General features: G+C 41.0%; 1 protein-coding gene across 1 annotated transcript; it reads left to right on the forward strand.

Annotated features, from left to right (window-relative positions):
- The first annotated feature begins 891 nt into the window (after positions 1-891).
- On the forward strand, positions 892-4,874 carry LOC137395126 (uncharacterized). The gene is made up of 2 exons (XM_068081971.1): positions 892-1,949; positions 2,045-4,874. Exons 1-2 carry the CDS (start codon positions 892-894, stop codon positions 4,872-4,874), a joined length of 3,888 nt encoding a protein of 1,295 aa, XP_067938072.1.
- Positions 4,875-16,616: the final 11,742 nt, after the last annotated feature.

Raw genomic sequence — 16,616 nt, forward strand, 5'->3', positions numbered from 1 at the left:
GTCATCCTATATTAATCATGTGAATTTTGATCTTGCAATGCTAAGTGTTTGGTGTTGGCAGCCTGTTGCATATTTTTTAAGGACAATTACTGCTAATCAAAAACTCTTGCTCACTAGCTAAATCTATATATATATATAAATCTCCAAGTTTTTCATCTGTTGATAAGCTGTTTTTTAATAGCCATGCAATGTCGGGCATTCGGCTAGTATTGACTGTAATATGAGCAGTGTCCTTCCGTCTGTCTGTCCGAAGCCACACTAAAGTTGCAAACATACTAGACGATTTTATCGCATGCTTCATGAGGAGCGCGAAGATATCGCTGGCATGTGCCTAAACACACTTGAGTGATTCACCAGCAAACAATAACATGGGCACGCAGTAGTATGTAATATGGAGATTCTGGACCAGAATTTTTGCCCTGGCATTTTTTGTCTAAAGATGGAAAAATTTAGAATTTAAAGTTTTCAAAATCCGAGGGATTTTGAAAAATGGATGTTAGAAATAAAATGGAGAGAGTTAGAAACAGGCACGGCTGTCACCTAGGTGACACGCGACTGCAGGACCTTTCGGTGCTGGTCACGCTTGCCATTTGTACCTTTATTATACAAAATTCTTTAAACCATGAAAACTCAAAATCAGATACACAAACTCATGCTGATTTAAAAAAATGGATATTAGAAATAAAATGGAGAGAGTTAGAAACAGGCACGGCTGTCACCTAGGTGACACGCGACTGCAGGACCTTTCGGTGCTGGTCACGCTTGCTTTTTTTGCACCTATTTATTATACAAAATTCTTTAAACCTCTGATTGTCTATTTATTATACGCTTTTCTTTAAGCCTACATCAATTCATTTGACTAACATTTAAAGCTTTGTAATAATAAATAAAATGGAGAGAGTTAGAAAGCGGGCACCACCTGAGGCGGTGTCTGACATTAGAAACCTCTACGGAGAGGGGAATATGAGCTGGCTTCAACAGGATGCCAAGCGAAGCGGTATTAAAGGATACAGCAAAATGAGCAAAGCGGAGCTAGCGTATCGTGCTGGCGATCGATCCAAAGTGATTGGTAAAACTAGTAAGGGTATACCAATAGTGGTAGACGGTACTTACAAAAAGCCACACCCGGATGATGCCCTCCGCAATGTGAGAAACCTGTACGGAGACTCTACCTCCAGTCAGATGAGGGAGGAGGCGAAGCGTATGGGGTTTGGGAATACAGCGAAGCTGAGAAAAGCCGAGTTAAAGGATATTGTCGATGGCAAGAAACGTCTTACAGTGGATGACTTGAGTATGAAAGATCTAAAATCTTTAGCTCGAGCCAGAGATATAACAGTTGGGCCGCGTGTGAAAAAAGCGGACTTGGTGGACGCATTGAGAGGTGTTGATAGAGCGCCACGGGTGGAGATAAGAACCACTTTTGTAGACGAGGTCACCAACAAATCTACTATAGATGTATCCAGTTATCAATCAGCCAACATAGACTTTGTATGGAATCATGCCAAACCCGTCATTATAGGTAGGATTAATGATGCGTTTAACCGAACTAAAAAACTTCGCGTAAGTGCTGAAGTTGCATTTTCCCATCTGGAGCGTGGTACTATAATCACTCGATTCTGGGGTACCCCTAGAGAAGGCGCCGTACCAATCCTAGCATCAACCAATCTGGATGAAGAATTAAACAGACAGCTAGCGAATATAATCAGAAAAATTGATGAATTTACGAACAATGGTTCGGGGTGGATTTTGGAGCGAGTATCTAGATTTTATTTGGAAATTTATCGGTGGAAACCTCTAAGAGGTGGAACGTACAAACCAACCCCTAAAGCTTTAGCGAACAAAAATGCCATCATAAACGTCAACAATGGAGGTGCCAAAACAATGGCAGTGATAAAACGGATTGCAAAATCTATGGACATTCCTTTTACTACCAAAACCGAGAAATCAGCGTTAGTTAAAAAAATAAAAGAAATAGATCCAGAGGCTTTGGATGATAACAAGTGCTTCTTGTGGGCGATACTCTCATGCCTATACCCATCATCAGATCACGTAGACAGGTTATCAAATTACACGCCATATCAAAACAGCTTGAATACCAAAATGTTAAGTACCCGGTCACCATAGACCAGATTCAAAAGTTTGCTAACAAGAACAAACTTGTGATTAATGTGTTTGAGTGGAAAGATGGTGGAATGGGGATTGTTCACACGGATGACAGGTTGTATACAGATAGTGCAAAAGGTCTCCCAGAGGTGAATTTAATTCTTTATAAAAATCACTACATGTGGATCAAGAGTATGTCAGCGTTAATGAGGAAGCAAACTGATCACAGAGGACATAGAAACTATACCTGCCTACGCTGCCTTCATCATTCTACTTGTGAGAGAACATTTAAGGACCACATCAAAGGGTGCCTAGCCGCTCACGATGGTACTTGCGTCGTCAAGATGCCTGAACCTGGCTCGGTCATGAAGTTTAAGAACATTAAAAATATGGAAAAGGTGCCTTACACCGTCTACGGGGACTTTGAGTCTGTTATAGACAAAAATACCAAAGTCCATACAGCGTGTGGCTACGGCGTAAACCTGGTGAACAGCTTAGGAAAGTCATTGAGGTTTGAGACTTACAGGGGTGAGGATTGCATGGAGAGATTCTTTGCAGAGCTGGATAGAATAGAAGAGTTGATAGATAGCATTCCAATCGCGAAAATAATAATCACTCCGGAGCAAGAGCGAGAATTTAAAACTGCGACAGAGTGCTACATGTGTGGGCGCGAGGCTACGGAAGAAGATTGGCTAGTTAGAGATCATGATCATGTCTCTGGGTCGTACAGAGGCCCCGCGCACAATAGCTGCAATCTCAAGCACAGACAGACAAAAAAGATTAACGTGATATTTCACAACCTCAAGGGGTATGACTCTCATTTAATTGTCAAGGCTTACGAGGGGTACAAGGGCATCGATGTTATAGCGAACACGGATGAAAAGTACATGTCAATGAGAATAGATCGCTTTAAGTTTATGGACAGCCTCCAGCACCTCAATAGCTCATTGGCTACATTGGTGGAAGGTCTAGATGATCTACCGCACCTGAAACGAGAGTATCCAGAACACTACGGCTTGTTGGCGAGAAAGGGCGTGTATCCGTACGAGTACATGGATTCTCACGAGCGGTTTAAAGAAAAGCAACTTCCAAAGATTATACACTTTAGTTCATCGCTTGACAATTATGCCGGTATAAGTGATGAGGACTATCGGCATGCTCAAAAAGTGTGGAAGGAGCTGGGGTGTGAGACTTTGGGTGATTATCACGATCTCTATCTTAAGACGGATGTCTTGCTTTTGACTGATGTTTTTGAGAGCCATAGATCGACAGCCATGGATGTATATGGTCTCGATCCGTGTCACCACATCTCAGCACCCTCATTGTCATGGGATGCATTGCTTAAAATAACAAAACAAGAACTGGAGCTCATCAGTGATGTAGACATGTACAATTTTGTAGAGAGTGGTATAAGAGGTGGTGTGTCTACATGCGGAGGCTTGCGATACGCCAAGGCCAACAATCCTTATGTAGAGGGGTATGATAAAAAGAAACCAGCTACCTACCTGATGTACTTGGATGAGAATAACCTGTACAGGTGGGCCATGTCGCAAAAGCTACCGACTGGTGGTTTCGAATGGTTGAAATCGAAAGGGCTGCCAGACATTAATAATGATGAGGGCTACATGGCGGAGGTAGATCTAGAATACCCAAACAAGCTCCACGACGAACACAATGATTATCCGCTGGCACCCGAATCAATGAAACCTGATCAGTGGTCAGAGTATATGCGCGATGTGGGAGAGCTTGGCAAGCTTGGAGAGCCGTGCTATGCAAAAGTTCCTAAGCTGGTGCCAAACCTTCGAGATAAGCGCAAGTACGTCGTACATCACAGTATCTTAAAGTGTTATTTGAAAAAGGGTCTGCATTTGACTAAAGTACACCGAGTTCTCAAGTTTAAAGAAAGTGCATGGATGGAGCCGTACATTCGACTAAACACCAATCTTCGAAAGCAAGCTAAGACTGATTTTGAGAAAGATTTTTTCAAGCTCATGAACAATGCGGTATTCGGGAAATCGATGGAGAATGTTCGCAAACGGATAGATGTAGAGTTGACTACTAAAATGAATCGCAAACAAAAGCTCATAAATAAGCCGCGATTCAAGTGTAAGAAAGAGTTTAATGAAAACTTGGCGGCCATTCTCATGAGCAAATCTACAGTGACCCTAAACAAACCTATTTACGTCGGTCAGGCCATTTTAGATCTGTCCAAACTGCTCATGTACGAATTCTTTTACGATGACATACGATGGCAATACCCCGATGCTAAAATGATGTACACTGACACGGACAGCTTAGTGTTATTAATCGAGACAGAAGATTTTTATAAGGAAATGCCGCTCGAAAAGTATGATACGAGCAACTACCCTAAAGATCATCCGTGCTACAGTGAGAAAAACAAGAAAGTGATAGGTCTGCCCAAGGATGAAGGTGGTGGTAAGGCGATATCGGAGTTTGTGGCTTTGCGAGCCAAGTCATACTGCGTAGAGGGTGAGGGTTGGGGACTGACAAAATGCAAAGGAGTAAAAAAGTGTATAACCAAAAACCTAAAGTTTGATACCTACAAACAATGCCTGGATAGTGGAGATCCGGCTCCGAATGCAACCATGACGACACTCCAGTCCAAGCTACACGAGATAAAAAATTGGACATTCAGCAAAAAGACTCTGTCGGCCTTTGACGACAAACGCTATTACCTAGATTCAATAAATAGCTTGGCACACGGACATTACAGAATAAATGACATTAACAATGCCGCACTTCTTGAATAGGAAAGCAAAAGAAAGTTTAGATGAGTTGAGTCAAAGATGGATCAATGCGATGGAGTTGTTTGATCTCGTCCTACCCCCTGTGTATGACGAATATAAAGAGTCGACGGAAAGATATACAGTTCGAGGTAGACCCATACCTAGGTATGAGAATAGAATGCCACCAGAACTGTGCGTTAACTTACCCGAACTCAAAAAGCTGGCCAAGGCAAAAGATATACCCGGGTACAAAACGATGAAAAAGGCGGCTCTACAAGCCGCATTGTCATAATTTTATACGACTGTATAAAATTACATCATGGAATAAGCTATACCCGCGATGACTATAGTGCCGCCAATTAACAATTTATTTCCTTCGTGAACGTTGCCCTCGGGCGGTGACAATTCTGTTGATGGCTTTACAGAAGGGGCAGGTTTTGGTGAAAATAATTCTGTAGGAAATATAGATGGCTTTACAGAAGGAGTTGATTTTAGTGTCGGTGCTGGAGGCTGCTTTAGTGGTGCAGGTTTGGGTTTCGGTGGCTGTTGTAGTGGCACAGGTTGCGCAGGTTTTGGCTGTTGCGTGGGTTTGGGTTTTGGTGAAGGCTTTAGCGGTGTGGGTTTTGGTTTCGGTGGTGGAGGTTTTATTCCTACGCTATCAAACGCTTGGGCTATTTTAATTTTATCGTTAAATCCTTTTACGCTTTGTCCTAAAGCGTTCAAGTTCAAGTCTGACGGTATCATGTACAGACCTTTGGCTATAACATAATTTGTTTGCCCGCGAGTTTTAGTGAGGGCGTCCTCAAAGTTTGATATAGAATCTTGGAGAGATTGCTTTTTCATGATCAAGTCATTGACCAGAACTAAAAATTCTTGTTGAGACTCGAGGGAGGAACCCGCTTGTCTAGCTTGCACCTGAGCTCCCAGTAAACAGTAGACGTAAGCTCTAATACTATCATTAAGTCTAACTATTCCGGGGGATGTGAATGACTTACTATGGTCGGGCACTACCCTTTTGTAGTCAAATGGGTCTTGAGTTACAGAAACCATTTTAGTACCCGCACTCGAATTCCACTCCGGAAATTGGTAATAAGTACCCCAACCATTGGCACCACTCCGATGCACATCCATATCCGTCTTATCTTTACTGCTTGATGGATATTTTGGATACGGTTTGTGATGCCTGCCTAGATCAGCCATCTGTTTTTGTAGAGAACCTACTTTACTACCACCGTCTTGTATGATAAATCCGAGACCTCCGGCTGGTTGATCAATCTCAGGAATATCTTTAGCGCTTACTCTAAACTCATTGAGCAATTTGCAGTACTCGGTTTTGTTGTAAGGATTGTTGTACGGATCAAAATCTCGATCTCCGGGACTTCTAATCTCCATTTGCGCCAACATCTTTTTAGTTTGGTACATAACGTGAAAGTTTAAAATAGCTTTTGTAAGAGGTAGACCACGTGTCAACTGATCTTTACTGACACCGCACAAAGCAGTCGCGCAGTATAAGGCAAACTTATATTGCTGAAAATAATATAACATGGGGTCATCATACCATCGATTGACATCATCAAAGCTTTTAACCACTACCGGTGCTGGTGAGATATCGACAAACTTTTTGACAAAGCTATACGATATTTTGTTATGTTCGTCTATCGCTACGACGACAGTTAAGTTGTAAAAATCTATGGGATAACCGCTAAATAGTTGTCCAGTCATTTATTAATAAATGACCTCTTTGACAATAAACAAAACCGGTCGCATTGAGCTCGATCGATCCGTGAAGGCAACCGGTATTAGCCTTAAGACAATTACGTTATATTTATCTTTTTACAATTTGACCGAGGTGACCAGTTACACGTACAACGGTAGAACGACTACTATTCAGCCGGGGTATTACACGTACGAGCAGCTCCTTTCCAAATTACCAGGCTCATTTAAAGTTCATCAAAACACTTTAAAGGTTAGTACTGACGCGACGATTACGGGTGGACTAGCCAAACTGATAGAGAATGAATATTTATATCTGACCCCATTGTGTTTGTATTTATACATCGATGGAATAGACACGTCTAAAAATTTATGGAACGGTAAACGATCAAATCTCCTTTCAATTATTCCCATAGGCAGAACTGATGTGGGAGAAATAATACAACACCATCCTACTAATAATTACAAATCCATGCTCATTGGCGAGCTCAACAGCTTAAACGTGTCAATCTCGGATGAACGAGGTAACGCTTATCCCGGAAAATTTATTGCGGAGCTCGAGTTATCGTAGAATAAATGTATGGCAGTAAATCAAAATCTGTAAATGTGCATCAAGTCAAGCTAGATCGGGCGAGGCTTTATGATGGTAAATCCTTGTTTATGCCAGTTATTCCTCGAGGTGGAACTATTAAGGATATTATTCTCTACCGGCCGTACACACCCGGAGTGGAATTGAATATACAATTTTTAAATGACGAATCCGAGGTTGTAGGAACGTATTCCGGGTTGTTAACTAATAAACTTCATGCGATCAATCTTCGGGTAGAGGGAATTGTGTCCTGTCTCATATTCAGTCCTAATATAAAAGAGCTTATAGTATTTTATGAGATATAATAAATGGCTAGTATCGCGATTATGGTAGTGGGAGCCGTCGTAAACTCTTTAGCGTTCGCCGGTGGAAATTATCTTTTTTCAAAGATTGATAAAAATGGAGCTCAGGAAGAAGCCAAGAGACATAATGCGGCGTTAGAAAAGCTAAACGCTGAACAAGCGGATTACAACATCAAACGAGCCAAAAACCAAGATTGGCTAAACGAGCAAAATGCTCGAAAGCAGGAGGCTACCGATGAAATATACTCGGTAAATTCGGCCTTTGATACTTATGAAAAGCTCTACGGTGAAAAGCCTACACTACCTCACCCTGATTTAAAAGCGCCTTCTTTAGATTACACCCCTAGCTCTGAACAAAAAAAATATGAGCGAGTTTTTGTAGGCGCTACCACGGCTGCGGGTGTAGGAGGTTTTGCGCTAATCCAATAAGGTAACAATTTTTGTAATCTTTGCAATCTTCGCAAACTTCGCAATCTTTGCAATCTTCGCAAACCTCAACAATTCCTCGTAGCAATTCCTCGCAATCTTTGCAATCTTCGCAATCTTTGTAATCTTTGTAACAATTCCTCGTAACAATTCCTCGCAATCTTTGTAATCTTTGCAATCTTTGTAACAATTCCTCGCAATCTTTTATGGCGTCATAAAAGATTTATCTGTGCTTATTTATTTCATACGCTAACAAAGTTAATGCCGCGGCGATGATTATCCACAAGTTGCTTTCGAGATAATCTACAGCATTTTCCATCATGTGCCAAAATGCTTGTACTGCGCCGGAAGTGTTTAGATATCTGTCATGAAAGTACGCGGCCAAGTCTTCCAGATTTTTCTTGATAATTTTGCCAATGCCGCTTTCGATAATATCCTTCGGATCGGTAGATTTAGGAATAAGATCTTTTACCGCATCAGATCCCAACGCATTCGCTACCGCTTCGAATATGGCCGTTAAAATTCCTCCAGCGGCTAACCCACCACCAATACCTAAAATTAGGTTGCGCTGCTTTCGCATCTTTGCTGTATTATCCGAAAGGTCTCCTTTTAGATCACTGATTAAACCGTTTTGCGCATCCAACTCTTCTTTTAGTTGTTGCAACTTTGCGAGTTCATTAGGAGATTTGTCCTCTTTAGCATCGAGTTGTTGTATCTGCTCTGTCAGGTTCGCAGCTTTTGACACAGCCACTGATATTTGTCCTTCTATAGTTTGAAATCTCTGATCAATAGCTACTAACTCTCGTTCCGGTAACCTTCCCCCTATATCACTCATATCACTCATATCAAATTCTTCGCGATAATTAAACTCTGATGTTTTTCTGTTACTTTTGAGCCGATCTATGAAATTTTTTGCTCGGTCTTTCACCGTGTCTCCCTGTTTAGATAGCCATGACTTGAAGTCAGTCAAATTGCCTTGATCCGCATCCACTTCTTCATCCACCGGAGCGATGGTTCTAGCATTGGCTTTTTCTACTCTTTTCGTGTATTCATCTTTGTTCAAGCCAAAAAGTCCTTGATATTCCACGGTTGGGATCTTTGGATTCTTGACAAAAAGCTCAGGGTTACGCACATAAGTCAACATTTGCGAGCCTTTGCTCGTTTTTACCGCGAGGCCACCGTCATCCATCAGAACAAACTTGGAATGATCTATACCAGAGTATATATCCAGCTTGGATAGTTTTACACCGATTGTATTTTGCGTGTGTGTGTCTACACCAGGCGTATTAACGGGAGGATTAGGTACACTATCTATAGAAGAGGCGAGATAGCTATCAATTTCTTCTCGCGTAAGAAACCTTTTACTAACAAAGTCATCATAAGTACCTCCGCGTCGCGAGTATTCGTCATAAATATTTATAGCCGCATTTATTCCATCAACATCTCGGGGTTTTACGACTTCAACAATAGCCGAAAACAATCGTTTATCTACAACCCTACCTTTCCCCTTTTTTAAAATTATTTCATCAATGCTGGGCAAGTCAGCTTGAGCGAGCCAATTATTCGCCTTGGATATCGCATCATTTTGTTCATGAATGCGCGGCTCGGTAAATGATGATGCGGGCTCGATAAATGATGGTTCTCCCGGGATTTCATCGACATCGGGGTTAAAGTCTTTACCTTCCAAATCCATATTTATTTATTATAATAAATGTATACAGGAGAATTAAACCATAACCTGTCCGCGAGAGACAGGCAGGGTCTAAAAGAGCACAAGATGCGCGCGCGAGTCGTGCACAATCCATCTACAGCGAGTCCTAGCGATGAGCTAGTAATTAAAATGCCCCAGCTAACGCCCAATGCAGTTCTTTACCCCAAATCGCTTAATCTAACCTACAATTTCAAACTAGCCAGCGATGGAACTGAAGCGGACATTCCCGATCACCTTACATCGGCGATCGTAGAAAAGTTTAAGATGACCATAAATGGTCAAACTATATCCGACATATCCAACTACGCTCATCTAGCGATATATAGAGAGTTTTGGCATTCGAAGCAAAAGTATACATACAATCTTACGCATAGAGGTATTCAGTCTACAGCGACTAAAAAGAAATGACATTCAATAAACGGCGCGGCTGAAGACATTCTCGCAAAGATTCACGGTGAGAGATATTCTTTTCACCTAGGATCATTTTTGACTTACGCCGCCTTTACTCCGCAGGCGATCCAAAACAATGTAGAGTTTCATATCAAATTCGCCGCGGGTAAGTATACGCTGACCAACCTCTGCTTAGAATATGACTACATTTTAGAACCCAGTTTGGCTGAAGGTATTAAACAAAAATATTCTAATCATAGTCACATTATCAACGATTACAAATCTCACACGATCAAGGATATACAAAAAGAAGAGTCCGAGTTTGAAATAAACATAAACGCGAGCTATGAAAGTCTTCGAGCGATCTTGGTGTTTTTCAAGAAGGATAACTCTGTTGACACTAAATTTTGGAATCTGATGCTAAAAGATGTCGGACTAGATATAGACGGCGCAACAAACCAGCAATTTACATCAAATTACTTAGCTCCCTACTCGTATGAGAACGCGGTCAAGTACTTTGGTGATGGAGAAGCGTTCATCAACCAAGAAAAATTTTACACGGACAAGTTTTGTTTAATTATAGATATGAGGACTTTGAATGATGAAAGATCGAGTGGGACGGGTCGACAGATCAAAGACTATGTCAAGCTTAAGCTATCAAAAGATGTAACGCAAGACGATGGCAAAGCGTTTGTATTTCTAGTGACTGACAAATGTGTATCTTTTGTAAATAACCAACTGAGTAATATCGAACAATAAATGGACAATTTACTTCCAAAGCATCCGCACAACGCAATCCTTTGCGGATGAACAAACTCGGGTAAGACTTATCACGCGCTAAATGTAATTGAAAGGTATTACCTTCATGCTTTTGATCACATTTTTATCATCTGTCCCACATTCCATGACAACAAGACTTACAATCGTCCTTGGCTGAATAGGTGCACAGTTTTGTGCAACGGTAACTTGGTTGACAACCTAGAAAGCCTGATCAAGCGACACTCCAAAGGCGGCCAACTGTCGGGTAAAAAGTCGCTCATCATCATTGACGACTGCAGCGCGGAAAAAGACCTCAACAAACACCGCACATCACTCAGCAAGATCGCTTTTAGCGGGCGCCATGCCAACCTAACCACTTGGTTCATAACGCAGCGCTACGTTTCGGCTCCCAAAGATTTTAGAGAAAATATTCATTGGGTCTTGGTAACCAAAAACAATTGTAAAAAGTCTTTTGAGACTCTTACCAGCGAGAATGACATTATCCCGTCAGAGCGCCGCGCTGAAATAAAGGCTGGACTAGTAAATACTTTTATGCTGTTTGTCAACACTGACCTTGGACAGTATTTGATCCTTAGCAAATGATTGAACAAATATTCTACGCGACGGGTTCACTCTTCTTTTCTCTGGGAAGCTTTGTAATCATCAAGTGCTACCTGACATGGAAACGGTTGTATAATAAAATGGAACCAACAATTTCACTACCGGAGCAGGCTGAAGAGACATCAGTACATGATGCCAACTATCGAAAAAGGCTGGTAAAGGCACGCGTCAAGACGAAAGAAGACCTTGCCAAAATGTCAGAGAATGAAGTTAAAAAGTTATATCTCAAACACGAGCAGAGCATCATTGACAACGTTGCCGGTAACGTATCCAAGGTGTTCGCCAAACTCTGGACAAAATCTGTGTCTAGAGTCGTGTCTGTAGATGAGGTGGAACTGGAAGCTGAACTAAACAAAGACGTCTTTGTCGAGGCATTCCTCAAAGAATATTTCCCGCCATTCTACTACGACTACGGAATGTATTTGGCCCCTTTCTCAGTACTGCTCACTACTGCCAACCACATCGACTACAAGTGGGTAGGAAATTCTCTAGAAATAAATGACAACGGTCAAGAAGAACCCCAAGAGGATGACGCCGATGCAGACTCCTCTAGAACCTCTGAGTGACATTAACGATGAGCTCTCCGCGATAACCCAGCAAACTGAACATCCCGAAGAAACTGAACATCCCAAAGAAACTGAACACGCGTGGATAACCGTCGGTCTCGGTATAGCTCTACTGTTGATAGGTTGGCAATGGTACACAAAGCCACTAGCACTAACGTCTACACCAACTCCCACACCAAAGCCTACACCAACTCCCACACCAAAGCCTACACCAACGCCCGCTGTAAAAGCGAGAATATTCTAGTATAATAAATGGCGCAGATGAACAACACTCTCAAGGATATTGGTAACGCGCTGTACCAAGGCGCTTTGTTAGCTACAGGGTTAGTAGTCACTAGAAAAGCGGTTAAGGAACTGGGTTTCAAGGACAGACCCGTCGAAATGAAGGTCAAGAGTCTTGGCATGTTGTCCGCAGAAATTGCAACGGCTAGCTTTGTTCTGAAAAAACTACAGGACGCCGGACTGCCCGCAAACGTATTTAAATAAAAATTTTATACTCGAGAGTATAAAATTTTGCGAGGTTTACTGTGCAGCTTCTTTTGTGCCAGGCATACGCTGAAGCAGCTGCTGAGTTAGCTCTTCTTTAGCCTCCGCTCTTATTTTGTCAACGTCAAAAGACTCGAGCTCCCGACGTACGGCATTGTATTCATTCACAATGTCCTCAAACTCCGCGTCATTAATAAAGTTATCATCCAGCACGCGTGAGATCTTTTTGTTTAGCACAGATATGCCAGTGCACAGAATGGCGTGCTTCTTGGCATGCTTGACCTTTTTCTTGGCGCAGTGCTTCGCTATGGGTGTCAGTACCGCAGCCATCAGACCTGACGCAACACCTAGACCCGTTAGTACCACACCAATGGGCAGCCCTACTATAGTAAGGGATGTAGCGATACCAGCTGTCGATTCCACGGCGGCCAGTGACGATAGAGTTATTTGAGCATTCTGTAGACCACTTACCGCCTTGCTGTATTTCTTGTAATAACCATTCCGATTGTCTCTCAGAACCTGCAGCTCATTGCGAATGTCGCGCACTCTGTTGTACCGCTCAAAACCTCCATCCGGAGGCGCTGTCGGCAGTTTGGGATATATTTTTTCCGTCATTTATTGTATATCTAATCCCTCCGTATCGGGTGGTACAACTTGCAGCTGCTCTGCAGTAAACGTTCGGTCATCAATGCCTTGGAGCGTGTACACGGATGGTTGATTCTCAGCTGAACGAATCTCATCTATGGTGTATACATCTACTGACCAAATGGCATCAGTGGCTCTGTACCGCGTGTCATTGTGCTCTTCTCCGGGTTTGTACAAATACCGCACCAATGAGTCTATCGGCAAGTCTTCAGTGACCTCGTCATACTCGGGTTGTGTTACACTGTCAAGTTTTATAGCATCCATCGGTTTCATATTTATCATACTAGTTTCTTCATCATTTATCGCAGCCACTACACCCGGCAACCTCTTTACCCACTCTCGGTTGGTCTTGTCAGTTTTAATTTCCTCAGCGTACTGGTGAGCGAACAATCTTTCTGACAACGTTCTATTAAAACGCTCTACAAACGCTACCTTTTTCTTATTAAGGCTTCTAGATATTTTTATGCCTTTCTCGTTCATCAGCTCTGTGAAAGTTCCCATAAACTCACGCCCCTTGTCAGACATTATTTCTTTTGGATATTCCAGTGGTGACCTATTATATATACATTTAATAGCCTCAACCGTATCAGCCGCTGTTTTCTTTTTGAGTGGCTCCGCCTCTTTGTACCTAGAAGCGATGTCCACCACTGTCAGCGCGTACTTGTACCCCTTGTCAGTGGGAAGGCTCAGCAGATCAATTTGGTGAGTATGGTTTGGTTTGTCTTGGCTGTAGTGGGGAAATTTTATACGCTTTGGCTTTGCCTTGTAAATCTGGTAGATGGGTTGACGGTCAAGCCAGTTTTGAATCTGACTTCGTTTCAACTCGGGGATTTTTTCATGCAGCTTCCTAGCAGCTGTCTTACCACGCTGATAGCCAGACGGCGAATAATATAGTTTCTTTAGCTTGTCCATTTATTTTATGTCGACGGTTTTTAAAATTGGTTGACAGTTTTTAAAATTGGTTGACGGTTTTTAAAATTGGTTGACAGTTTTTAAAATTGGTTGACGGTTTTTAAAATTGGTTGACGGTTTTATTGTATGTCGACGTATAATAAATGGAAAGGAGAAATAGACAACAAATAGAGCAGAAAGCAAGAGAATTTGCTATAGAAGGCTATCAGGGTATGAGCAACAATGAGCTAGGAAAAGCAATACAGCGAGCTCACTGTGAAGGTCAAGCGAGAAAGTTTGAAATAGAAGGCTATCAGCAAATGGATAAAAAAGAGCTAAGAAATGCTACAAAAAAAGCTAAGAAAAAAGCTAGAAAAGCAAGAAGATTGCGAGCACAGTTTGAGAGTGATATGGAAGAATTTAATTTACAAGACTACCAACAAATGAGCATTGATGATATAAGAAATATTTACATAAGAGCATGGCGGGATAATTGGCGGTATTATCGAAAATGTGCACTAAGATCTGTGATATTATCTCATCCAAGCTTGCGAGTGTACTGTGACCAGCAAGCACAGAGACTAAACATACTAGACTATCAAAATATAAGCAATGAAACTCTAGGAAGTGCTATATCGCAAGCACTGTTTCAAGAAGAACGAGAAAGAGGAAGATCACAGAGATTAAACAACTATATTGTATATACGAGTTTCTGGTTAGATGAGCGTGCAATAGAACCTATAGTACTTACCTCTGCAGAAGCAAAAGATCCATGCTCTATATGCTTAGCTGATATTTCAGAAGCGGTGGCTACACTTTGCAAGCATATATTTCATAAAGAATGCATAGAGGAATGGGCTAAAAACTCAATCATATGTCCAATGTGCAGACAATCAATGCATATAAAAACTAAACTAAGCCTACATCAAATGACCTAATGTTCAGTCAAGCGTATAATAAATAGACAATCAGAGGTTTAAAGAATTTTGTATAATAAATAGGTGCAAAAAAAGCAAGCGTGACCAGCACCGAAAGGTCCTGCAGTCGCGTGTCACCTAGGTGACAGCCGTGCCTGTTTCTAACTCTCTCCATTTTATTTCTAATATCCATTTTTTAAAATCAGCATGAGTTTGTGTATCTGATTTTGAGTTTTCATGGTTTAAAGAATTTTGTATAATAAAGGTACAAATGGCAAGCGTGACCAGCACCGAAAGGTCCTGCAGTCGCGTGTCATCTAGGTGACAGCCGTGCCTGTTTCTAACTCTCTCCATTTTATTTCTAACATCCATTTTTCAAAATCCCTCGGATTTTGAAAACTTTAAATTCTAAATTTTTCCATCTTTAGACAAAAAATGCCAGGGCGAAAATTCTGGTCCAGAATCTCCATATTACATACTACTGCACGCTCACAAACTGCCAATAAAATTCCATATCATTAGTTTCTTCGGAGTTATTGATAAATTTAAGTCAATATGGTGCCTTTTAGGCAACTTCTGCTTTTGTTATTAGGCCTATCTCACTTTCACAGATTGTACATTACAAGAAGACATAAAAAAGATTATTGTATTTTTAACAATGATATTTTACAATTTTTATATATAGTTTACTTTGTAGTAGTTTTTTGTTTTTAATATAATAAATATTTACCATGCTCAAGATGGTCAACCTGCACAACGATTGACTCCAAATGTTCGTTTTCAACTGGGTCTCTTTGTAATTTTTGTGTGTTGTGTCGTACTGGACTGGGAGTACTCTTATTAAATTTATGAACAATTTAGTTTGTAAGGTTCTTTGTTCATTGTAAAATTTTATCTTGCCATTGATGGCTGCTTGTCCATTGTCGCATCGTTTGCAGTCCGGTCATGACCCAATGTGCCCACTGCTTTAATCACCTCGTTTTTGAAATAGCCATATATGCTCCCATATTACAAGAATATTAGTGAGCCTTCTACACCGCAACAGCTACCACAGCCACATAAAGTTTATTACTTTGACAAACCGCTGACCGTGTCCTCACAATTGCAATACATTTTGAACCATCACTTTTGTTTTTAGCGTAGGTTTTATCTTTCTTGGCATTTCAGTCTAAGACCTCAGAGAATGAGGTTGTACAGAATTTCTGTTTCTGTTCACTTACTATTACTGTTTTTACTATTCACTCAAAGAGACATACTTATACATATTTACTCAACCACATTTTAACTCTCTCCTGGATAAGGTGATAGAGATATGTACACATAAATTTTTTTTATTCAATATTTGACTTTTTAAAAGATTCTTTAAATATTGTTATAAACATTTGATGTCGTATTGTTATATAACTTCTTGTAAAAACTACAATGTTGTAAAGTAAACCTCATATAGTATTCTTGTATGCTTTATTTTATCTTTGTTTCATATTATAATTCGTAGTTTTACGGTGTCCACGTCTATAACAGCAAATAAAATTATCTAACAAATGAAACCCGTTCGAAACTCCACGTTGTCTTTGGAAGGGCAGTTACACAGTGTTCATTTTGATGATGTTTCAATCGTAACCAAATAACAAAATGTTGTTGCTGTAGTTACATCGGTGAACATCAATACAAAAAAATTATCAGCCATAGAATTGCATTCTAGGAAAATCCAACCAATCAAAATGCTCCTCGTGCGTAATAAAGTTGTGAG

Source organism: Watersipora subatra, chromosome 1 (genome assembly GCF_963576615.1).
Source record: "Watersipora subatra chromosome 1, tzWatSuba1.1, whole genome shotgun sequence".
NCBI lineage: Eukaryota > Metazoa > Bryozoa > Gymnolaemata > Cheilostomatida > Watersiporidae > Watersipora > Watersipora subatra.

Coding starts and splice junctions, on each gene's coding strand:
- LOC137395126 (XM_068081971.1), top strand. CDS start 892: ATGGAGAGAGTTAGAAAGCGGGCACCACCTGAGGCGGTGTCTGACATT. Junction 1,950..2,044: donor ACCAAAACCGAGAAATCAGC/GTTAGTTAAAAA, acceptor ACCCATCATCAG/ATCACGTAGACAGGTTATCA.